This window comes from Pecten maximus, chromosome 6 (genome assembly GCF_902652985.1).
Source record: "Pecten maximus chromosome 6, xPecMax1.1, whole genome shotgun sequence".
In the NCBI taxonomy this organism is placed as follows: domain Eukaryota; kingdom Metazoa; phylum Mollusca; class Bivalvia; order Pectinida; family Pectinidae; genus Pecten; species Pecten maximus.
The window spans coordinates 36663203-36689430 of NC_047020.1; the positions used below are offsets into that span (position 1 = coordinate 36663203).

The 26228-nt window shown below is 38.1% G+C and overlaps 1 protein-coding gene across 1 annotated transcript in view; it reads left to right on the forward strand.

The window, feature by feature from the left end:
- Positions 1–10949: 10949 nt before the first annotated feature.
- Positions 10950–26228, forward strand: part of LOC117330166 — a 29003-nt gene continuing 13724 nt past the window's right edge. The window contains exons 1-3 of the mRNA XM_033888387.1: positions 10950–14882; positions 21547–21744; positions 21789–21839. Coding sequence (XP_033744278.1) covers positions 10950–14882; positions 21547–21744; positions 21789–21839 — 4182 coding nt within the window. The remainder of the gene's footprint in view (positions 14883–21546; positions 21745–21788; positions 21840–26228) is intronic.

The following is a 26228-nucleotide window of genomic DNA, read 5'->3' on the forward strand; positions in this document are numbered from 1 at the left end:
TTGAGTTTTTCTGTCTTTCGTTCTATGTCTATATATCACGTGGTATATTGAGCTTATGTCTTTCGTTCTATATATCACGTGATAGATTGAGCATTTTTGTCTTTCGTTCTATATATCACGTGGTATATTGAGCTTTTCTGTTTTTCGTTCTATATATCACGTGATAGATTGAGTTTTTCTGTCTTTCGTTCTATGTCTATATATCACGTGGTATATTGAGCTTTTCTGTCTTTCGTTCTATATATCACGTGATATATTGAGCTTTTCTGTTTTTCGTTCTATATATCACGTGATATATTGAGCTTTTCTGTCTTTCGTTCTATTCCACATTATCAATCGTTCTAAACCACGTGCCAGTCGCTCTATGCTTTTTTTTTTATAGTTTTTCCTAACTTTCTTTCTCTAGACCACGTCACAAATCATGGACTCGATAACAGTAACAGGTGTCGTCTGAAAAATAAACAAGCATTGACGTCACTATTTACAAGAAGACTGAAAAAAGAACACACGAGTGTTTCCATGGCGGTAGATAGTTTATAAGATGCCATCATATTGCGCCCCAAGGAATTCGAAGTCTTTGAGAACGACAGTTGAAACGAGCTACAAGCCAAATGTTACGTCTGAGAAAAGACTCCGTTGCAACTTTCATCGTTAAACTCGCTGAAATATCACCAATAAACGCTACATCAATCCAGGAATTCAGGAACACACGTTGCTCGTGAATTTGTAGTTTCTTTTTATTGGTTGGGACTGATTACAAGCAAAGGTATTCACAATGTTGTAATCTATAGCGTGAATGCCCAGTTATTCAGTGATTAAGAGCATGTTCTTTAGTTGTTTATGCATGCGTTGGATTTTATATGGTAATATATATAAACCGTGCAATGCTCAGCATAATTTTTTGATATTGGAGTTACCTCCCCTTGATTTCACCCATTATTTGATCATTTATCGTATGATATTTACTCATAAGCACTTAAAAAAGTGAAAAAAAAAAAAAAAAACTTAAGCAAAACATAAATAACGCCTTGCGAAGAAAACACAAACTGACATATGCTATATATAGACACAGGTTTCACATGTTCAGGTATGTATATTTTCAATTGTTTTGAAATCAGTAACTGTGCAACATTTCCAAAGGGCAATCATGTAACTTTCTAATTATTAGAAGTTATTAATTAGAGTAAACACTTCAAAGATAATGCTTTAAACTTGTATACGGTTAAATTAGTGTGTTAAAGACACACAGGAAATCATAACCTTCAAATACAAAATGAAAGATGGATAGAAAAAAGTAACAATTGAAATTAAACTGCAGCATAGAACTGGTTTCTTCTAGGACTTATCAGTGATGCTAGGAATGTTAACTGGTGATAACTTATTTGAGTTACCTCCCTTGCATGACGGAGGGGAAATTAAAGGGCTAAAAGAAATCTGATGATGCGATAGCCCTATAATGAAATACATGTACATTTCATAGTATATTATTGTTGGATTTCAAAAGAACGTCAAGCAGACACACACTGTGGACTTAAGTTCATCAGTTGTGCTTGCTACCTGTAATATGCACATTTCAAAATAAATTAAAGTTAGAGCAGAGATAAAATTTTGCATCATAATCTAAGTCATTAAATTTTCACAGATTCAAGCTCCTATTAGGGCGTATGTTACGCACCCATACTTGTCGGGTCGTAGACTACACTTGTCATTGTCGGCAATATAGATATTGAGTATATAACATTGTATATATTCGGTCATCTTTCACAATAATATCGTAATAACACTTCTCGGTTAATTTCTGCATCTATAACATTGGTAGGCCAGGTGTGCGTTGTATTACTACTAAATACTGAATTAAATATTAAAATGTGTTACACACTTGGAGTTTACAATTCCTACAAAAAGTATTGCATCACACAAATAAAGCCATTATTGACAAGATTCGCCCACGGCTTTTAAAATCACCGCTTGTTTTATAGGTGTCATATATAATGGAAAACTTTTAACGATACTACGGAAGGTGAAACAGGAGACAGAAGGCCCATCATTGAGCATCCTTTAGATGGAACACCAGCTGGTCCTTACGCCCTTTGTTACCCGGTACGTACTGTAAATCTTAATAAATGATTGGATTAAATAGTCGACACAGATGTGTCATAAATCACAAACTACACGGAGCTCTGACACCCAAGATTGAATACTGTCCTTGTAAAAACAAGATTGTATACATACAGCCCGCCATTGTGGTCTGCTTCATTCAGCCATGCGTGACAACGTAATTGAAATCCATGCGCAGCCATGTGCATCCTCTGCTCCATTACCCTTCATATAAATGTTTTATCGGCCATTTTGTTCAGATATGGCTAGCATGCGATGGAGATGCTTATCGGTTGTGTTCCCTTTGACCATCGGTCAGTCACGATCGCCATTGACCCTCGGTTCTTTATTAAAACCTGTTATTACCAGACATTAACTTCTCTATAGCCTGTCATACACTGGTGTGTCAGAAGAAAACAATTTCTGACATAAAAAATATGGTACACCGCTATATACCTCGGGAAACCGTTGGTAAATGTGAGCTATTGTCTTGTATTTCCATATCCATACTGGAAACTAAATGATTTTATTTTACCTGTTTGTAAATACACATTGGGTGTTTGACGCAGGGACCATGCTCAGTTATTTTGATGATATTGTATTATACAATATCAATTCATTACGATTTTCCAAAGACCCGTCACTGTTCGCTATTTTCTTTCCAAGTATCTTGTACATATAATATCGCAGCCAGTTACTCCAGTGTATACATGTACGTTATATACTCGATACATCGGCAAATTGGGTCGCCTGCTTTGCGTATCCAACGAAGAAGTCGACGCGACAGATTGGTAGAGTCGGTTCTTCGGTTTCAATTAATTATCTATCCACTTCAACTCAAACAGATACAATAAGAAGCTGAAACTTTTGGATAATGTTAATAACATAAAGTATTTAGCTTCGGGTATTGTATAAGAATATAGCACAGCCTATTCTTGATTTAAATCTGTCTTAATTATGCTTTGTCGGCGCTGTAGTATCTTTAAAAGAAATATCATACACGGCATGTCACCATTGCATTAGTTGTTTTGAACAAATATAATTTCTTTTATGTTTTAAAGACGCGAACACTAGGATACCCAACGGTGATGATGGAGGCTTATTTCCGGAATGTCACTTCCGGTTTTCCTCAGCTAACAACTCATGACGGACCTCTCACCATATTCCAGTCTTCTATCAAACCTGCATAGGACGAGATTTCTATGCAAATCGTCATCAGACTTTGAGAAAAGGTGTTGTAGAGGGCTTTCAGTAATGACCCAGATTTCGTGTCTTAATTATGTGTTAAACACAAAGCCATTGGCAGCCATTGTTGTCATTAGCTAGATAAACGTAATTGTATTTTCGCAACAACTTCATCCACACACACGTTTCGATGGGCATTGATACACCAGTGTTGCTGCAGATCGTGAACTGAGCTTTTAAAGCCGCCTGCTGCTTCATTTTCAATTCCGAAAACAAGACTTCGGGTGGTGATGTTACCTTTGTTGCGAAACAACACCTTTCTTTCTGAGGAAATACACGCCACAAACACATTGTAAAGGTATGAGTTATTTGAAATTAAGTATCACATCATTACCACATGAGGGGGAAATCTTAGCTAAAATCAATACAAAATGGCATCCACAGGAAATGATGAGCCATTAAACCAAAAAGATAGTTGTCAGGAAGTCTCATGTCTCCTGTCAAATGTCGAAAACAAACGTAAATCATGGCGTTGCATCTTCTAATAAAAGTCAGTTATCAGATCATGCAATGCACTTTTGAAATTTAAATCTGCCTACATGTCTACTAAATACATATACCCTACGCTCAGAGTTCGTATCTGAACGTCATTGTGACGTTTTGACATTCAGTGGAATAACATTTGGATGTTTGATGCAAAACCTCACAATACAGGATTTCAAGAGTGAAGATTATGTTCTAGTTTCATTGTCTTATTGGGAAATCTTCTGTTTTTCTTGTGTGATATGAAACTTGACGTGTCCCATGCTCTTTGATATTCCTGGGACCTGTAGCTAGGAATCCACTTAAGACTTAAGGTTATTGTTAAACTATTTGTGGATGCTAAGGTTAGTTTCGAATAAAAGCACATATAACCTTATGGCAAACGTAATCCCTTCATATGATGAACTTAACAAAATGGGTAATTCGAGGTTGTTTTAGTGAAAAGGTAATACAAAGATAACTTTAGTTATTTTAATGGGTAATTTTCTGTAATTCGAAGTCTTTTTTAGACTGCATTAGTGTCCTTATCCCGAGGGAACTCTAAAACCTAAAATTGTTATAAGATGGCATTTCTTCTTCATCCGTCTGTCCGCCCTTCCGTCCGCTGTACAGACTTACTTAAACTATGCTGCAATGTTAATTTCTAGCATTTATATCACTTTTAGGTCTCGTGTGTGGTTAGGAATTCATGTTTTTAAGGTTAATTAATTGATATTGTGATATTCAGTTATAACATTTAGAATTTTTATGGTATATGTGTGGACCGAAAAGTGGCAAAATGGCAAAAACTACTTCACCTCCACATATCCTTGTATATGTTTGATGATAGGGATTGTTAAGTAGACTTGCTAACCCCGTAGACTTGCCCACCGCGTGGACTTGCTCACTGCATGTTGGTACAGAGTAATCTGTGAAGTTAGGCAATTTTCAGTTTAGAAAATATCAAGAATATCATTCCGAGGGTTGGGGATTACTCTGTCGCAGGGGGTTGGCAGAAATATCACGCATTATGGGACCAGCGATATAACACCTTAGGGGGTTGACAGGTTGACAGATATATCACATCCTAGGGGTTGACAGAGATATAACACCCTAGGGGTTGACAGGTTGACATATATATCACATCCTAGAGGTTGACAGGTATATCACATCCTAGGGGTTGACAGATATATCAAATCCTAGGGGTTGACAGAGATATAACACCCTAGGGGTTGACAGGCTGACAGATATATCACATCCTAGGGGTTGACAGAGCTATCACACTTTAGGGAGGGCAGTGATATAACACCCTAGGGGTTGACAGGCTGACAGATATATCACATCCTAGGAGTTGGCAGAGATATAACACCCTAGGGGTTGACAGGTTGACATATATATCATATCCTAGGGGTTGGCAGAGATATCACACTTTAGGGAGGGCAGTGATATAACACCCTAGGGGTTGGCATTAATTTCACAACCTAGAGGTTGGCAAATATATTACACCTTGGGGAGTTACAGAAATAACACAACTTAAGGGATGACAGAGATATCACACCCTACGGCCGGGTTAAGAGAGATATCACACCCTAGGGGTTAAGAGAGATATCACACCCTAGGGGTTAACAGACATATCATACCCTAGGTGGTGACAAATATATTACACCTTAGGGAGTTACAGAGATATCACACCCTAGGAGTTAAGAGAGATATCACACCCTAGGGGTTAACAGATATATCATACCCTAGGTGGTGACAAATATATTCCCTAGGAGGTGACAAAGATACCACACTTTAAGGATAATAGAGATATCACATCCTGGGGGTTGACAGAGATATCGCACCCTTGGGGATGACAGAGATATCACACCCTAGGGGGTGGCAGAGGTATCACATCCTAGAGGGCACACAGATGCACTCACCACACTCATGCATGTCGTACGCACGGGAGGCCGTCCTTAAATGACCTTAGCTGTTAATAGGACGTTAAACAAAATAAACCAAACCAAACAAAACCCTAGAGGGTGACAGAGAAATCACACTCTAGGGGTTGAAAGAGAAATCATAGCCTAGGTGTTGACAGATATATCACACTGTAGGTGGTGACAGAGATATCACACCCTAAGAAATGACAGAAATATCACAGCCTGGGGTTCACAGAGATATCACACCATAGGGTGACAGAGATATCACACCCTAGGTGTTGAGATATATCACATCCTAGGGGATGACAGAGATATCATATCCTAGGTATTGACAGAGACAGGGCACATTTGATAAGGTAGATCTGCATGAAGTTTGCGTTTGATCGGCCCAAGCGAACTTGAGCTATTGCACGGAAATGAATTTTCTGTTTTTAGTAACAGTGACCTTGACCTTCGACCTTCGGGCATGAAAAGCAAATTCCAAGCAAGCGCTTTTGGTGAGGAAGATCTGCATGAAGTTTGAGTTTTATCGACCAAAGGGAACTTGAGTTATCCCACGGAAACCTCTGTGCGGACGACGACGCCGAGTGTTACCTATATGTCGCCTGCAAAAAAACGGCGCTTTTTCGCTTTCTTTGGGATCGAAATACAATTTTAGCGCCATTTTACATTGCCTTTTCGACTCGAAAAGGCAAATATGGCCCTTATCAGCCGCCATACTTATCAAGGGTCGTCATGTTAATCTGACCTTTGTTAGTTTCGACCTCGTTTTACAAAGTAACAACTAATTAAGCTTATATGTTGCTATTTCCATTTGTTTGAGTCACCTCGTCGTGTGTAGACAACGCCTTCATTTAATTGTACATGTGGCTGTTGTGAGAGAGCAAAGCATTGGACAACATACTGTCTGTACTTCTCTTGGCTCTGTGTGTCTTCGAATGTCCCATAAATCATTTTTTGTCTTACATGTCTTTGTCTGAGAACTCGTGTATCCATATATACCGCATGTGCGTATGTTGGTAAAAATCATGCTTTATATTTATAAAACTCTAATTTCAATGAAATATAAAACGACATAAATTTTTAATGTTACAAGCGTTTATTTGAGTGGTGTATCAGTAGAGGATCTAACACGAGTGTCATTAGGATATGCAATCAATCGAGTTAAATAGTTTAATAGGTCACGCGGATGAAAACAATTTTTTATTACATTAACAGGTATGTAAGATTCTATTAAACATATAAATGATGGCAATGCCAAAATATTTCACCTTTAAGATGGGGGGAACTTGGGATGTACGTTTATCTTAAGTGAGATAACCGTGTAACGTGACGTCACACTTTTGTTATTTGTCTTAGGATGTATATCATATGTGAAAACACACACCAGCTATTCAATGTATGACGTCATTCATTTATAACGCCATAATAGCGTTACCACACGCACCATACCATACCTATACAAAGGGGTTATGCCATGACAGACCATGTTTGATAAGAAAATATATGATAAGACTTCTCCTAATGTAACGAAGTTACCCGTTGCCTAACGTGAATACATATGTATGTAGCTGATGAGAGAATGCCATTGGAAATCTAAACAAGCAAACAAGACGCTGGCATTTCATCATAGATGACAATATACTGAGCAAAAATAACGGTGGGTAGTATAGGCTATATAACACTTCTAAGATGAATTAATGAACCCAATCCAATATATGTATAACAGTAAATGTGACATTGTCATTGGTGATTCATTATGATATCCCAGTATTGATATAATTCTCTTAAAAGCTCAAATTTAGAAAGAAATCCATTTCTTGCAACCGAAATAAATCTCTTATATCAATTTTCGAACTTTAACGGTGCAAGACATCTCAACTCTACCCGACATCGATGCATTTTCCTGTGGTTATTTTTTTCAAAGACATCGACGAGTCCCTTCATCTCGACAGTCCAATTCAGACATTCACACCTTGTCATTCGCCTACAGAATCCGATTTACTGATTGGTTACTATAAGCGAGGTGCAGTATTATATATATACATTTCGTAATGAACTCTTATCCAGACAGAAATGTGTGTGATGCATTATTGCCAGTTATCTCGTTTAGGCTAGATAATGCCAAACGTCACGTTGGCAGACTTACATCTATCATGGACCCCGGACGCCCTACATTTTCTAACAGATGACCAAACACTCATCGCACCTGAGGACTCAAGGACGATAATTCCTGGAAAGTGTTATTGGTGTAATATGGAGTCTAGGAAGGTGAGCATCATCACATCCCGACATCATGAGCCATTACTCACCTCCTGTCACATTTATCATCTCGGGTCCAAGGACGTGAGTTGCCAGCGTGTTTATCAGATTCTCTTTATACGTTCTGGATAGTCCTAGATAGTCATAAATGTTTTTTCGATAATGATTTGCTCAATAAAATGTATAGTTAGTTTAACGCAGTTTTGATAATTCATGAAATGTCATTTTTTTTAAATGTCAAAATCAGCAACATTAAAAACTTGAAATGATATAGGGCATAGAATATCATTCCTTGCCTGGATGACAAAAGTGTGATTTTTAAAATGATGTGAAACTTGTCGATTGAGAACATTAACGTTGCTCGAAGAATTCCTCAATGTCATTTTCAATTCCCGGGGGTTCTTTCGAAAACGACATCTTAATTAACTCTACTGCCAAATTACTCTATTAAAAGCGCCTAATTGCTTTTGTATTGTGACATATATTCATCCGTCAAAGGTTCAAGCTAACATAGTCCCGGTAACTTTAAATCCCACCAATTAGCATCCACTGTATAACTAGCCTGGAATTGGCTTTTGCCATTATCATAAACCTCCCCCAGTCTTTCCCTTCGGTCAATAACCGATTCCCCACGAGTAGAAATCCTCGTAGAATACATTTAGACAGTGCAATCTCAAGGGTTTATGACTCGAACCACGACCCCATTAGTGTGAGTATATGTGTACGGGTTTGTTTTCCGAATGCCACCCGCGTAAATCTACACACGCTATTCGAAAAAAGCAAATCCGCCAGTGGACTGTCGACGGTAAAATGTACTATTGCCGAGATCTTTGACCGGGTTACACAATAGACAAGGACTATTGCCGGTATAGAAACCATTAAGCGCTTAGTCTATAAACCTGCCAGCAAACCAAGTGTGTTGTTATAGAAACTTCGTCCCTTTTGTAATTGTCTTTTCTATTGGATTTGATGCACTTTAATTTGCAACAAGTAAGACTTTGTTGTACTTCTTTTGATCTTTGGTATTTCCCAATTTAATGGAATTACCAAAATGTTCTATGCACGCGTCCTTTTTTTTTATTTGATGTGTCGATTAATTAGATTAATCTTTAATTGGTACTGCCCAACTTTGTCCACGTCAACATTCTTAATACTATAGTATCCACGCAAATCAATATTTTATTCACATACAACCCGAAAACATGTTGCCAATTTTATGCTCTGTTTTCAGGTGTTCTAAGTCTCCCTATTTATTTCCTCTATAGCAGATTTTTACACCACACCACATATTTTGAGGGACATAATTCTGATTCAGGGAGCAGATTTGGATGTTTCTAGATCGAACGTGTGACTAGTGGGGAACTTTTTTTTATACAGGTCATTATTTTTGCCGACAATTTAGGAAAATAAATTGTTCTCGTGCCCTGCTTTGCGCTTATCGTATACTACATCTTTTATTTCTTTCATAGCATGTCCATATCATAGCATTTTTGGGGTATAGGAATTCACTTGCCTACCGCCAACTACCACCAGTGCGTCATATTTCATAAAGTTCGCCCTTTTAATCCCTACAAGACAACATTGCAGAGAGTGACGATAAGGCATATGCTGGTTATATAAACATCTCATAATGCTATGTGGTTAAAAAGGGAAAGCTCATCTAACACAACCTATTAAAAATATTCTCGTCGTTGAGTAATTGAATTATTAAGCAATTTCAGCTTTCTGGATATAGAAAGACCTAGCAATATATTACGTCTTCCTGAAATCGATATGCTATGTATTATAATTCATTTTGTTTGTCTTTAACAGTGCAAGAACAGATACGGAACAGGCATTACAGTGTTGACTATCATTCTACAGAGACTAAGGACATTTAACGTGATTATAACTTCTAGATTTCATCATCTAAGGTTTTCAACAGAACAAAACAGAAATATAATTTACCCTTATACTACAGTATAGTTTTAAAGGAGAAGATTAATGTACTTGCTGATAATCACCATAATTTAGCTGTTAAGAGTGTGTCGCCGATCAAGGTCTCCACACAATACCGTTTCTTTCATTATACGAGCAGTACTCCCAGATCGCGTTACATCCTGTTTCGCTTCTTTTTCGCAAACGATATGACCTTTCGTCACGATTAAACTCGGCGATATGTTTTTTGAGTAATTATGAGTTTCGGACCAATTTCACAACAATTATGGCAGCGATGTATTGCAGCGATTAAGACCTGTCGCCCCGGTGTGACTTTTATGCCAAACTGACACCCCTGGTGACATGTTCAAGCAAGCGCAGATCAATTTCCGGTTATCCCATATGTTATATCATCTTTAGTTGTAATTGTTAAAGGTTAGAAATTATAAAAATGTCCGTGTTAGATTAAATACAGGAATTTAATCTTAATGTAACGGTATAGCCAGCAGATGGACTCTGTGTGTAGAAGTGATGCGGAGACAGTCTCCATATATCAATAGATAACCGGTGGGGTCTGTTGACATCTAATTAGTGTATGCTGGAGAAGTAAGGGGCCTTATCAAATTGATATGGCATGTGCTACGGACCAGTGTACCTCAGAGTTGACCTTCCCAGGACACCAAATTTTTATAAGTAATTAATCTGATAGGAACAGTAAAAACAAACGGTAGAGCTAAGTTTGGGCAGTCATAGACGAGGGTTGGCTCGGTTACACACTTTGTACTAAACGCTAGTAAAGACGACTGTGGAAAACATATATTAATGTGTTGATTGTCGTGGGTGTTGTGTAACATTTTGGTGGCAGCGGTGGGATATATCTGTCAGACACATCTCTGGGATATATTGAACACATTTCTGGGATATATGTATCTTAATTAAGTGTTTTAATTTTGGTATATCAAGAAACTGTTATTGGCTATTATAGCTGTTTGAGCCAAAGGAGGTCTATGAACTGTATGCAGTAACATATCACAGTGCAGTATGGCAACTGAGGAAAGCCTGATAGAACTAATGACTGGTGAACAGATAGAGGAACAAGTTGATGAAGAAGTAACTATTATGACAAAGGTTTTAAAAGACAACACTGAAATGAAGGAATTTGAAATGCGAAAAATGGAAATTGAATTAGAAAAACAACGCTTAGAATTTGAAAAATACAAAATAGACCGGGAATTACAGCATCAATTGCGTCTGAAAGAACTTGAACTTGAACTTAATCGTGGCACAACAAAAACTGAAGCCACAACGAAAATTCCAGTGAAACTTAAATTACAACCATTTAATCATGACAAAGAAGATGTGCTAACATATTTGGATGAATTTGAGTCGGTATCCAAGCAAGCAGGATGGGAAGAAGATATCAAAGTCTTACATTTGAAATCCTTACTTGTTGGAGATGCTCGCGAGATTGCTTCTCATTCTAGTAAAACATATGAAGATCTACGGAAGGCCTTAATTACACGATTCAGCAAAAGGAGGTCTGATTATTTCGGAATGTTATCTGGTATCCAAAGAAACCACAATGAAACATACCGAGGACTTATGGCACGCATAGATCAATATTTGGCAAGGTTCATCGGAGAGCGTGATACTATTCAGTGTTTTCGAGAAGAGTACTTCTTGAAGGCGTTGCCAGGAGCACAGTCCCAGTGGATACGTAGAAACCAGGGAACAGGGACGGTGGTAGAGGCTGCAGAGGATTATATAGTACCTCAAAGAGATCAGAATAGGCGGAGTGCTGGGCATATACCTATGGGATCGGGAGGTACGAATGCCAGTAAAGTGGTTTCACAGGAAATGTCGCGATTTGCTGGCGAGGGCAAGAAGAATGTGGTGTGCTTTAAGTGTAAGGCACGGGGCCATATTGCCCGGGACTGTCCGAGTAATAAAAGACAAGGAGGACAAAATCAGGCTTCGTATCTTGTTAGGCAAACAATTGGGGAGCGACTGATTTGTGTGCCAGGTCTTGCAGACGGACAGGAAATAAGCTTTGTCAAGGATACTGGGGCTGATGTGACATTAATTCGTGAGGAATTTGTCAAGCCAAGTGCTATCCTTGAAGGACAGTGTATGACGTTATACACGGCGATTGGCCAGCCGTTTCAAGCAAAACGGGCAATCGTGGATCTTGACCTTCCATGCTTTAAGGGTCATGCTCAAGTTGGTGTCGTGTCGGACTTGGCTGCTGAAGCTTTACTAGGAATGGATATTCTTGACAGGTCAGTTATGGCAGTGACAAGGGCACAGTCCAAGCAGCAAGAGGCTGAGGAGCATGTCGTGGAGCGTGAAATGGAGGTAACAAAAGTACTACCTCGAAACATTATGGAAGAAAGATCGGAGGAAAGGCTGGGTGTTGATGAGCTGTCAACGGTCAACTCAGAGGAACTTTCCAAGTTACAGCGAGAGGATGAGTCGCTGAGTAAAATTAATGCGAAGTCCTTGTCGTCAGCTGAGGAAGCTGATGAAGATGATGTTGCTTTTTATTGGGAACATGACATTCTAAGGCGAAAGTGGAGGACTGGAGATGGTAAAACAGCTGGAAAACAGTTGGTACTTCCCAAATCACTGAGACAAGCTGTCATTAAACTTGCCCATGACAGACCTTTAGCAGGACATCTTGGACAAGAGAAAACTAAGCAAAGAGTCCTACAATCATTTTATTGGCCTGGAATGTTCTCGGATATAAAAAGTTACTGTCAAACGTGTGATGTATGTCAAAAAGTGGCTAGACGTGACCACCAGAGAGCTCCAATGGTCATTGTGCCAAGAGTTGGACAGCCATTTTGGAAAATTGCTATGGACATTGTCGGACCGTTACCAATGACAAAATCAAGGAATAGGTTCATCCTAACTGTAGTTGACGATGCAACGCGATATCCTGAGGCATTCCCATTACCTAGCATTGAGGCGGAGAGAATTGCTACAAAACTCATGGAAATGTTCAGCCGTGTAGGTATCCCAAAAGTTATCTTGACAGATCAAGGTACTAATTTCACCAGCAAGTTACTGACGCACCTCTACAGAAACATTGGGATCAAAGGTATCAAAACAACTCCATACCACCCTCAAACAAATGGCACAGTAGAACGGTTTAACGGTACTCTGAAAGCCATGCTAAAGAAGCTGTGCGGAGGTAATGTCGAGCAATGGGATGAGTTACTGCCCTATACCCTGTTTGCATACCGTGAAGTCCCACATGAGGAAACTGGATTTTCTCCTTTCGAGCTTCTGTACGGTTGGCCTGTTCGTGGACCTTTACAAGCACTAGAATCAATCATGACAGGAGAAGGAGACACCCCAAGATCTGTGGTGGACCATATAGTAAACATACGAGAAAAACTTCAAGATGTCAGTCAGGTGGTTCAAAATAATTTAGCAGAAAGGAAGGCCAAGGTCAAAGTATGGTACGACAAAAGGGCAACTGAAAGATCATTCAGTCCAGGGGATGAAGTTCTTGTTCTACTCCCGACGGAGAACGCCAAGATGCTAGCACACTGGAAAGGACCATATAGAGTGACTGAAAGGGTCAACAATGTCAATTACAAGGTCAACGTCGGAGGTCGCAGAGGAATAGTCACGTATCACGTGAACCTGCTTAAACGGTACTACCGTGCTATGTACATAGTTAGCAGAGTAGAGGGTGACGATGTTGGTCAGGAGGGAAAAATCTTTCATCCAAATGACTCGGAGGAGACAGTTAAGGATGTTAACGTCAACAAAAACGTAGGCAGTGACAAAGTGATGGAACTGTGGGCGTTGTGTGCTGATTTTGAGGATGTCTTTACGACAAGGCCAGGGAAGGCAACTGTAGTGGAACATGAGATAAAAACTACATCAGAGATTCCCATAACACAACGGCCTTATAGGATTCCATACACTCAGCAGGCTGATGTAAAACAACAACTGGATGAGATGGCTGAGCAAGGCCTAATCATACCGTCAAAGAGTCCATGGAGTTCACCAATAGTTTTGGTCAGAAAACGCGATGGAACGATTAGAATTTGTGTGGACTATCGAAAACTGAACAGCATTACAGTGTTTGATGCTTACCCAACTCCCCGCATCGATAACATACTTGAGCAGCTGGGAAATGCTAGATATTTGAGCACTTTGGACTTAACTAAGGGTTATTGGCAAGTGCCTCTTTCTGAAAATTCCAGAGAAAAATCTGCATTTATAACGCCGTTTGGACTCTACGAGTTCACCGTCATGCCGTTTGGAATGAAAACAGCTCCAGCAACTTTTGCACGACTCATGACACAACTACTTCAAGGTCTAAGCCATGTTTTGGCTTATTTTGATGACATCATCATACACTCCAACAGCTGGGAGGAACATATGCAGGATGTTCAGGCTGTGATGGGGCGACTTAGGGAGTATGGCTTCACTATTCGACCAAGTAAGTGTAGTTTGGGGCAGGAAGAAGTAAGGTGCCTAGGACACCTTGTTGGAGGTGGCAAAATTCAGGCAGATCCGGACAAAATCAAAGCAATGATTGAATTTCCTTTACCTATCACAAAGAAACAGGTACGTGGATTTCTAGGGATGACAGGATATTACAGAAAGTTCATCAAAGATTTTGCTGAGCTGGCAGCACCGCTTACCGACCTTACTAAAAAGGGAGCGCCAACAAAGGTCATCTGGAATGAACATGCTACCAAGGCTTTCAAAGACCTAAAGTCTAAAATGGTATCAGCACCAGTGCTGTCAATGCCAAACTTTGAGGAGCAGTTTGTTCTGCAAACAGACGCCAGTGACATCGCTATTGGCGCTGTTTTGACACAAAAGCAAGCAAGTGAAGAACACCCTGTAGCATACCTTAGCCGGAAGTTACTGCCGAGGGAAAGGAACTATGCCACGATAGAGAAAGAATGCCTGGCCATAGTTTGGGCAATCGAGTCCGTTGCACATTTTGTAAGTGGTACAAACTTCGTCGTGGAGACCGCCACAATCCATTAGTGTGGTTAAACCAGGTTCGAGACAAGAACCAGCGCCTATTGAGGTGGGCACTAGCTTTACAGCAATACAACTTTTGCGTGAGATACCGTAAAGGAAAGGATAATGCCAATGCAGATGGATTATCACGTATTTAGGACTTGGTTAATTTTCAATTAACTTGGTAAATGCATTCAAACTGGACAATAAGTGAATTCAAATTGGACAATAAGTGAATTCAAATTGGACAATAAGTGTATTCAAAAGTGGACAATAAGTGAATTCAAATTGGACAATAAGTGCATTCAAATTGGACAATAAGTGTATTCAAAAAGTGGACAATAAGTGTATTCAATGTGAACAGTAAGTCTATTTGAGTTGGATATTAAGTAATTTTATTATGGATTTATTTGGATTCAGCTTTAAGCGTGAGTATTGTCTACTTCTTCTGTATAATCTTTATAATGTAACCGTGTACCGAGTCAACCTATCAGATAGATATCAGTCCTATAAACTTCTCTTGTTATAGAAGTTTATTTTTAGGAGGGAGGTGTTAAAGGTTAGAAATTATAAAAATGTCCGTGTTAGATTAAATACAGGAATTTAATCTTAATGTAACGGTATAGCCAGCAGATGGACTCTGTGTGTAGAAGTGATGCGGAGACAGTCTCCATATATCAATAGATAACCGGTGGGGTCTGTTGACATCTAATTAGTGTATGCTGGAGAAGTAAGGGGCCTTATCAAATTGATATGGCATGTGCTACGGACCAGTGTACCTCAGAGTTGACCTTCCCAGGACACCAAATTTTTATAAGTAATTAATCTGATAGGAACAGTAAAAACAAACGGTAGAGCTAAGTTTGGGCAGTCATAGACGAGGGTTGGCTCGGTTACACACTTTGTACTAAACGCTAGTAAAGACGACTGTGGAAAACATATATTAATGTGTTGATTGTCGTGGGTGTTGTGTAACAGTAATTAATAAGGAAACTTGCATCACGCATAATAAAATGAATTTTGCTTTATTACCTTCCTTCTATATATTCGGTTCCTTCTGTAATATATTCTATAGATTAATGTACATGTTCTATATCCCTAGCATCAAGATGTGACAAAGAATTTGCAACCGGCCGTGTGATATAATTTAAAGTAGACATCGAAGTACTGCTAGTGGTAAGGCATTCAGGAATTTCCCCTAAAGGACGAGATTTGTTTGTTACACCCATAACCAACGTCGGAAACCAACAAGATCCTGCTCTTGTCATTTGGGGAGGTATTAAAACGGAAAGGGCAGAGTCTCGATGGTTTCCGGTGAAGATCTTCACTGAAGGGCAAACATATTTTGCTCTCACTTTCCCCCGACAAGTTACTGCTGGGGATCTCCATAAGTTTGTAAACAAATATATTGGACAGTAGGTGCATTGCTTAACGATAGCATTACGAAAGATAAAACAAGTCTCATATGATTCATTTAAGAAATAATTGTTATTTTTTGTTGTTCACTGGTGTATGAACGGCATTTTTTGACAGATATTTTAAATGACGCGCATTTTTGACAGATATTTCAACATGACGCGCTGACGCGCGTCATTTAAAATATCTGTCAAAAAATGCCGTTCATACACCAGTGAACAACAAAAAATAACAATTATTTCTTATATTTACATTTCAAAACTATTTTTCAACGTAATCTTTGAAAAAAATCATAAGAAACAGTATTCTACGTTCGTTATACGTAGTGACGAAACAGCTGAAAGATCGATGTAACAGCGTAACAGATAGTTCCAATTTGGCGGGAAAGGTCATCAAGGTCATCAAGTACACAAGTACACAAAATATAGTTCCACACAAATTCATTAATTCAATCACGTCACGTTAACATTGTGTTATATCTTTAAAGAAATATTTCAACAAGCATTCTCTAACTTGAGGACGTGAAAGGGAAATCTCCAACCCTCGGCGTGATGGTCTTGATCGTCTAACCCTCAACAGAGCCTTCGGTTAGACAAGAAAATCACCCCTCGGGTTGCAGTTTTTTCTGCGACACCCTCAAAGTTGGGGAATGTTCTATTAGTAAAAACAAATAACAGTGTACAATGTATGTCATACATAGGAATCTTACACATCTGAAATGGAAGACTAATAGAATCTAACATGGGTCTGTTCCGTGGACAGGGATATCTCAACTCGCGTGTAAGAGTTTGGCCAGTCAGCATGAGGCTTGCCGAGTACTGACCAGCCAAACAATTACACGAGGGTTGAGATATCCTTGTTCACGGAACAGGACCAATGATTGAATTTGTTCTCACATACTTGCAATCAAACGTAAGTTTTTATGAAAGTTTTTCATCGCGCCATCTTCAATGCTCCTTGGAATGTTCGTCAAAATTGATGACGACATCATTTACGACTTGGTTACTCTACTATTAGTGCGTAGCGTCATATAGTGCGTGCCGGCTGTTTCCACATTCGGTCACACGAATCATAATAAAGGATAACAAGGGACCATATAAGAGAAGACCTCTACCCAAGGAAAAGCACTGATTCCTCTGTGGATACATAAACCAATTATTTGTGGAGTGTATTGCCATAATTATGATATTTTCATTTAATCTGCAATGCGCAAAATCAAAGATACTTGAAAATAGCGATTATGATAGCGACTTCCTCGTTTTCATTAAGATTCCTTAAACGAATTTTCCGAAACACTTTCTCCAGAGATTTGTTCATTTGCAGCAGACTTTTTGGTGCCACCTAAAGGATGTTCCTAATGCGCTGACTGATTGATTTTAAAGGTCACTCAGGATCTAAATGAGAATATACAAAAAAAAACTTGTAACGAATGGATGTCATGGAAGCAACATAGCAATTGGGATGGCATACTGTACATCTAAAATCCATCCTACACCGCAGCTTAATCGACTCACCGACTAACGTACATGAGAAACCCTGGTCAACTATACAAGGTCTCGAACCCCTTCTTCATAGTCTTAAACTAACTATACAAAGCCACTGGACACTTCTATATAGCACTTAACCTACATTATCTCTAGCCCATTCAACAAAACCTCTAGCCCATTTTACATAACCTCTAGCCCATTCTACATAACCTCTAGCCCATTATTTATAGTTATGAACCCGTTCTACATAGCATTGAAACCTTTCTACTAATTTCATTACAAACTTATTGATAAATCTACTGTTATCCAGTGATTTTTAAGCTGACGCAGGAGGCTGCTTTATTTTGAAATTGCCACGTCCATTATGAAGAACTCGTGAGATCTCGAGCTATTTATAGGGTAGCCCCCCCTTTAAATCCATATATAATTGAACCCAGACTTTATTGCCTCGAACCTGTTCTTAATAGCCTAAAACCCATTCTATGTAGCCTCTAATCCATTCTAAATAGCCTCAAACCTTTTCAATAGTTTCGTACCTATACTACTAAATTTTGTGAATCCACATATCTTCGAAATTATTTTACATAGCCTCAAACTCATTTTACATAGCCAGGAACCGATTCTACATACTTGAGTAGTCTCGAACCAATTCTACATATTTATTGATGTTACGAGTTTTACGTCCGCCATTACGGCCTTAATACCTTCCATGTATCATACTCTACATAGTCTCGAACTCATTCTTAATAGTTTCGAACCAATTCTACATATCATCGAATACATTCTACATAGTCCCGAACCGAGTGTACTTAGTCTCGAACCAGGTGTGTTATTGTGGTATTAATCGCATTGTTGCCATTACTATTCTAATAGTTTTGTTTTTTTAAGTTTTATTTTTTTATTTTTTAGCTTTTTCCAAGATTACCGTAGATTGAACTTTTGCTTCGTGCGAATTAACCAGAGTTTGCCTAAACCATTATAGGAAATTTCATTTATTTCTGGATAGATTCAAACTCTTATCAGAGGTAGCATATCAACAGTATGGACTGTTTCCAGAAACGGTTTATATTCCCCAGAGCAATAAATCGGTTTTTAATACACCGAAAACTTCATTATGATTTTTGTCAAAAAATCTGTTATCGAAAGAATGTTTAATCCTGTACACACCAAACGGTGCAAGAGCTGCGGGAAAATATGATGTGTTGTCAATTCCATGCACGCACTGCGTGAAGATACATGTATTTTTGTGTCCCAGTTATGTGATGGATTTTGAATACGAATCAATGCAGTATTTTATATCAAAATCAATAAACGGTTTACAAAATATTTCCTAAAGCAAAATTTCTAAAAGACGGGTTTTTGCAGAGTTCCATAGTCATATGACCAATATTCTCAATGGTAGAAGCATTCCGTACTACGTACCCTCCATTCATATAATTAGCCCCCCAACCCCCAACCCCCAACCCCCCTACCCCACCCCACCCCTCCCCATCCCTATCCACCTCTCATCCTCTACACCCTCATCGTGAAACGTGATATCATGCTTCCCTTTAATACATTAATTTCTTTACTTTCTAGAAAGCTGCTAATTCCTTCTCGGATCATTTCTTCGTCTTTGCAATATTTGTTCCTGTTACTCGTATGCCCATAGAACATGCCATTAGTCTTTGAAAAATAGACATCAGACAATTGCGACGGCCACAATTTACCATTATTGTCAGTCCTGTTAAACGTAGCATCCATATAGGCCAAAATATCACCACATGAAAGTGATTCAGTTATCTTTACGTTGCGGATATTGCTGTCTTGAGACCAGACTATTTAATTGTATATTAGCTAAAGTCTACCCATTGTTATATATTCGTAGTTTTGTTCTAATCGCCGACAAATCAGAGAGAAAGAAACCCATAACAGTCAACAGCGTTGCCAAAAGATCCCTGGAATGGTCAATATACATCAAGAGAATCCATGAATATTTAATGAGCTGGCTGGTTGATTGTAACCTTTCAGTATAACTGTCTGCTGTTCCTATGTCCAGCCTTACTCCCTGTTGGTTTCGGATGTTAAAGGCTTAAAATGAAGAATTTACAGTCCACCTTGCTTTCCAGAATGCCGTCCTCGAAAGTCAAGTCGGATGAAACCAAATAAACTATTGTGATTTCCATACAAAAGAGGTATCGATCGTGCAAACTCTCGCCAAGGATGTGTTTCGTAAACATCAGATCATTGCAGTGTCACCTTGTAATATGATAGTTATTTATGTGTATATCCGGGTTCTAATTTAAGAAGCGTAAAAATCTGTTAAGGCGTCTATGTATATATTATTCACGAGAAGACTTAAATATATTATAAATAATCTGTTTTCTTAATCAAATATCTTGATTGTTTTCCGAAAGCCTGATTGCAGGATCCGCCATTAGGTAGAAATGTAACGCAGCTAAAGCTATAGTTTCTTCAAGAAGAAAAATGAAGAAGAAAAGAAGAATCTTGATGATAAATTTATTTAAACTTAGTTTAGGTAAGCGCATTAGGAATAAAATAAAAATGCTATTTTCGACCAAAACGCAAAAACAGGATCTTTAAGATTTTGTAATTATCCTATTTTATTTAAAATCTGTTTTCATGTTTGCTCTAATATGTCTTGCGAATTGCCGAAGGCACATAAAGTTCTAAAATCATCTGCTTCTTCAAATTATCATCAATTTGCTACAATAGATACCAAATATAGCTGGGCGAGCTCTGAAATCGATTAGATTGTCAGTAATAAACTATATTTAGGTTATCCAATTTGAGAAAAGAATTCAGATATCAATACTGAACGTCAAAATGGGTGCAGATGATATTTATGAGTAAAAAGTGTTAGCCCAAGGTCTTCCACTTCTTTAACATCAAGTTAACAAAATTCAATCATTTCTGTTTCTGGCCTTCATCATACGTCAACAATTTTTGACTATTAAGAAAAATAAATATGTATTTCTTTTTTACATATCCTGCACGTCAAGCTGGAATTGGTCTTAAACTACCCAATGATCATTTCGAGAAATATACAAAAGACAATATAACTGTCAGAAAGGAACATATACTAATATATTTGTCTTAGCAGTAATGAAGGCCTGTCTCTATTCTACCTTCTTTTGGCAACTCAGGCTTGCATATTTCAGGTTGATGAGGTGATTTATTGTATTCGTCTGGTGATAAATTTAATGAACTGTGAATCTTTTCATGTTCTATTTGTGTCAAGACCGACCAATGAGATTGGCGAAGGCAATATATGCGATCCTGGTATTTTCATAAAAGAATTTTGTTTATAGAGCGTATCTTTACAAGACTATCAATAAATACTGGGAACTTGAGCTTGTGAAAGAATACGAAAAACAGTTCTTCATAAAATAATCGTTTTCATATCCGTGCTAGAAGCAATATTTCATTGTTGATATATAAAGGCCAAACAATAATTCATCTGTGCATATTGATAATCAATATTAATTTGGATAGATGTATCTTCAATTTTGTTTATTTCGATACGTAAACCAAAACAAATCTAACGTTTTGGCGGACTAATACTAATCACGTGGCGGTAATTCACAATAAGACACAAATCCTTACGCCCATGTTATGTTATTGACTTGGTTTCCAGACAACACACATACTTACTATATACCTTATAGTTTAATTCATTTTGGCACTACTGTATTAATGTCTCGGCTAATGTAGAGTTTGTGTTTCGTAAACCTTTGCAGGTCAATGTGCAGGTCAATGTGCAGGTCAATGTGCAGGTCAATGTGCAGGTCAATGTGCACGTCAAGGTGCAGGTCAAGGTGCAGGTCAAGGTGCAGGTCAAGGTGCAGGTCAAGGTGCAGGTCAAGGTGCAGGTCAAGGTGCAGGTCAAGGTGCAGGTCAAGGTTCAGGTCAAGGTGCAGGTCAAGGTGCAGGTCAAGGTGCAGGTCAAGGTGCAGGTCAACTTTGCATGTCAACTTTGCAGGTCAAGGTGCAGGACAAGCTGCAGGCCAAGGTGCAGGTCATGGTGCAGTTGGTAAAGTGTAGATACTGTTGTTGGAACTTTCCGGTTACCGATGTTCAATGTAACTTGTTTTCACGTTTTATTCCATTTTTATAGTGATATTGTTCAGAATATACACTTATAATCTTTCGAAATCCAGTATTTGAATTAAGAAGTCTATTGAATTATAGATCATTTGCACCTCCCCATCCAGATTTGACATTATTCGAGTTTTTTTGGTCGTCATCTCTGGTCAACACTTAAGACTCTAAGTATCACAAACGAGTCGTTGCAGTTATATGTTGAATAGTTTTCAGCTCTACTGTATCTTACACTCAATTTGTTTAGAAATGTAATAATATTGTATGCGTGTTTTGTACAATCTACGACATAATGCCACACATAAGCGTAACATTGTATTAATCTTATATATATTTCAATTTCTACTTAAGTTGGACCCAATGAAACTACCAATCGGTTTCATATGTCCATGAATTTAACCAGATTAACATCAATCTACCCGTATGAAAAACACCCAACCCAAATGTACATTCGACATGGACCTCAGATTCTGAGAATTTAAGTGCGATTTTCAACAAAAAAACTGCTAAAATCCCTTATTCCCGCCCGAAGATTGATGCCTAGTTTAGTATAAATATGCCCATTTACAATCAACATCCTGATGCTGTAAATCGTACGAGTGGGCAGTGGACTGGGAATAAAACATTCGTGTCAGGTTCCTGTGTGATAGGCGGTCGAAATAACACCTCTATTTGGATCAATGTATGCAAGGAAGTTCAATCGATCATAAAGAACTATCGGTAAACATTTAGTAAAGAAAGCTTTTAGTTTATGAGTTTCGTAAAGTCACAACCAACTCTGTAACATGTTTCGTAAAGATGGCTGTTCAGTTTGTATCGAAGCGGGAGACAACTAGAGAACACAGTCTAGTAATTATTCGTTTTCATAATGAATTTTAATGATGCTAGTTTTTTATATTGTTTTATGGTAAGTGTCTTGCATAATCGCATTTTCGTCTTAGTAGTACTGCTTGGTCATCATCTGATGACTGGCTATTTCTTTTAACATCAACCATTAAACTTTCACCAGATTCTAGTAACTGAAGACTTGTAAGATTGTTCAATGCGTGTTAACTGCAATATAAGGATTGAATGTTGCTTTCAATATTTTTTGTCACAAGACGCAAGAGCAACTCAATTCATCACACCATGAAATCGACCAAAGTAGCATACAATCCTTAAATGCAAAACAGCGGCTTTAAATCGGCGTTTTGGTGTGCACTATATTTCACGAAGCAGATTACAAAGAAAAGTTAATTCAATAAGGCGTACTAGGTACGAATACATACGAATACATTTAAATATTTTTCCTGAAAAGATATTTAGAAATGTATAAATATAATATATAATGGGCACAATGTTATAGGACTTCGGAGATGTGTTTGTTTGTTGAATTCATCGCCCTGTCAATTACCAGGGCCATTTTGAGGCGTGCTCTCCATGTAGTAGCTGGTAGATACATTACTGAACAGGATACGGGAGGCCTGTCGTAAGTCATCTAGAGCAATAAGGAAAAGTGTTTGTCCAAGGATACAACCACGCCACAACAGCAAAGACCGATCCCTTTCTTAGCTTCTCGAGAAGCATAAAACGCCTGGACAGGGAGTGTCGAACAACGTACCTCGGATTTCTGAGGTTGAAAAGCCTGACGTTCTAATCGACTGAGCTACCGCAGCCCATACTTCTGGGAGAAATCTTATCATCTAGCTGGGCAGATCACTATGTTTTTTTTTTCTCATTCGATAGTGGAAATAAAAAGATCGTCCTGGTATAAAACAAGTCTATTCCGCCAGTCGGACACTTTTTGGGTGATGCTTAGACAACATGTAAGCAGTAACAGCGTGAATAGTAACCGGTGCCCAGCTGTCAAAAATGATCTTTAAAAAATGCGGCATTATTGTCAATTAGAAACTGTTAGTGGGGCGACCAAATAATTGGTGGCTAAATTATATTGAAGCTTTAGGTATGTATATCGATCGACTGCATGATTTTATATACATATTAACTTCGTCCATCTTGTTATAATTGTATATCTACATTTTATTGGAAATGATCAAAACTAATAATTCAGTATTGTATTCCCAATATGTAAAGAAGACTCATTCTTTCAGTTTTTGTTCGTTCCACATTCGTGAGGTCATTAACACGTAGTCCTGATCATTACAATATAATTTCATGTTTACATTCTGGGTAAATTGCCTACATTATATTAGAAACGAGCAGATCGAATCACTTAATATTGTGTTCCCCATATGTTAAGTAGATTCATTGTTTCGTGTTTTCCTCCTTTCACAATCCTGAAGTCATTAACACGTATCCCTACTCATTACAATATATTGGCGACTGGAAGAGTGAACGGCTTAACCACCATACACTTGACTGACATTACGTCAGGTCACACGTTTTAATGACTCGGAAAGAACCTCTTGATTGTCCTAAAGGTACATTTAGCAAGAAATAGAAGCAGATAAAATTTACAATGAATGTAATTAAATTGTTCGCTAATTCGAAGTTTACATCAGCTTGACGAATTGTACTCTGCTGTAAAATCGGTATGCCAAACAAGACACAGAGAGGAAAGACAACACAAGACACGTGTAGTAGAGGTGTTGATATGTTTATTTGTTTGTTTCTTCGTTAATTTGTTATGTTTTTTTTTTTTTTTTTTTGCTTTATGCATGTTTTTGAAAGACATCCGTTCTAATGACATTACCCATGGGCCATAATAAGAGTACTCTTCCACTTAATTGTCGCCATGACGACACCTAGCCAATATATTCTACCAGAATGCCTCCCAGCGAAAGCTTCGTATCATCACGGCAACCTGTCTTAAATACCCCATCTTGGTCCTGGAGGATTAGTGCATTACCATAACCGAAGAGATGAATGGTAGAGGTCTATGAGGACAATGAAAAAACAATGGTCGGTTTATCCTGCTGCATGTTGATCATCTTAGGAGATTTAATATCATCCTTGCACAACTGGGGATTTTTCGTCGATGTAATATGCGTTGGCGTTCTATTTCTGAATCTTTTTTGAGTAGACATTGGGAGAGCCAAGATAAAGACAAGAAAAGAGTCTATGTCCTTGTCAAAGGATGCGAAGTTGGAAATTTGGAAGTATAGAGAGATATGTCTGTTTAATTGCGTAAGAAGATGTTCCCCTTGGAACAATTTTAGTAAGATGCAAATGTATCTAGACAAAATTGCCTGCTGCCTGATAGAAACATTTTGGACAATGATCTTTTTCATTTTTCATTTGTTTTTTGTTTTTGTTTTTTGTTTTAGTTTTTTTAGTGGTAATGTCCTGAACGTTTTCCTTATCCGATCCCGAAGACTTTGAGATTTGACCAAGTGTCGTTTATGCCAATAATGCTAAGACATCTGTTATGTAATTTTCCGTATGTTCATCTTCGATTGCCGTAAAATTACGGCTGCCATGACAACGGGGACTTCATTGTGTGACGTTTCTATTACCTTTGTTATTTTCCTCAGTACGTAACGACTTTTCATTTTCACAGCGAAACGAGTCAACAATCTAAAAATATCATCATCAGCTCGTTATTGTCGGAGGTATACTGATTACAAATGGCAGTTATTAATGACATAAACGCTATTAACATTCAAAGACAATAATTCAAGAATCAAATGAAAGGTTGCTGCATATGCTTCCTACCTTAGCAATTTTGTCAGCGCGGATTTAAAAACATGTAGTGAAACAACGCTGAATAGCTCATAGCGAAATCAATTATTTCACACGTTCTATATATACCTTAAAGATATTATTTGATCAAAATCGTTCCTAATTAGCAAACACAGCCAAAGTAACGAGTGGATGGCATTTTGAAAAAAGAATACTGATATTCTTCAAATATCAAGAAGCATTAAGATCAACCATGCTACAACGAACTATCTGGATCCTTGCCTACTCTCCGTTGGCTTCAATCATCTTTAAATTTATTGCCAACTAACAAACACTACTAACAGGCAAGGAAATAGTTTTCCTAACAAGATAAACCCCGCTAACAAGAGAAATATTGATACATTTCCCTCAGGATACCAGAGAAATTTGAATCTGAGAATTTAATTGTACGCTCATACTACCTTCATAGTTCATACCAACTAATATTGTAGATCTATACAAAGTTCCTACGAAAGTACATATTTCGCTTCTATCAATATTTCTATCATTGCCCATTCACAGTTGATTATACACTATGATGGATTGTGATGGCTGATGAAGATATTCCCTGGGTGATAGACTCATAGATGAGTAAGAGAAGAGATTTCTATCTCTGTTCACACCTCATTTAACAGTCATATATATTTACACTGGAAGGGGT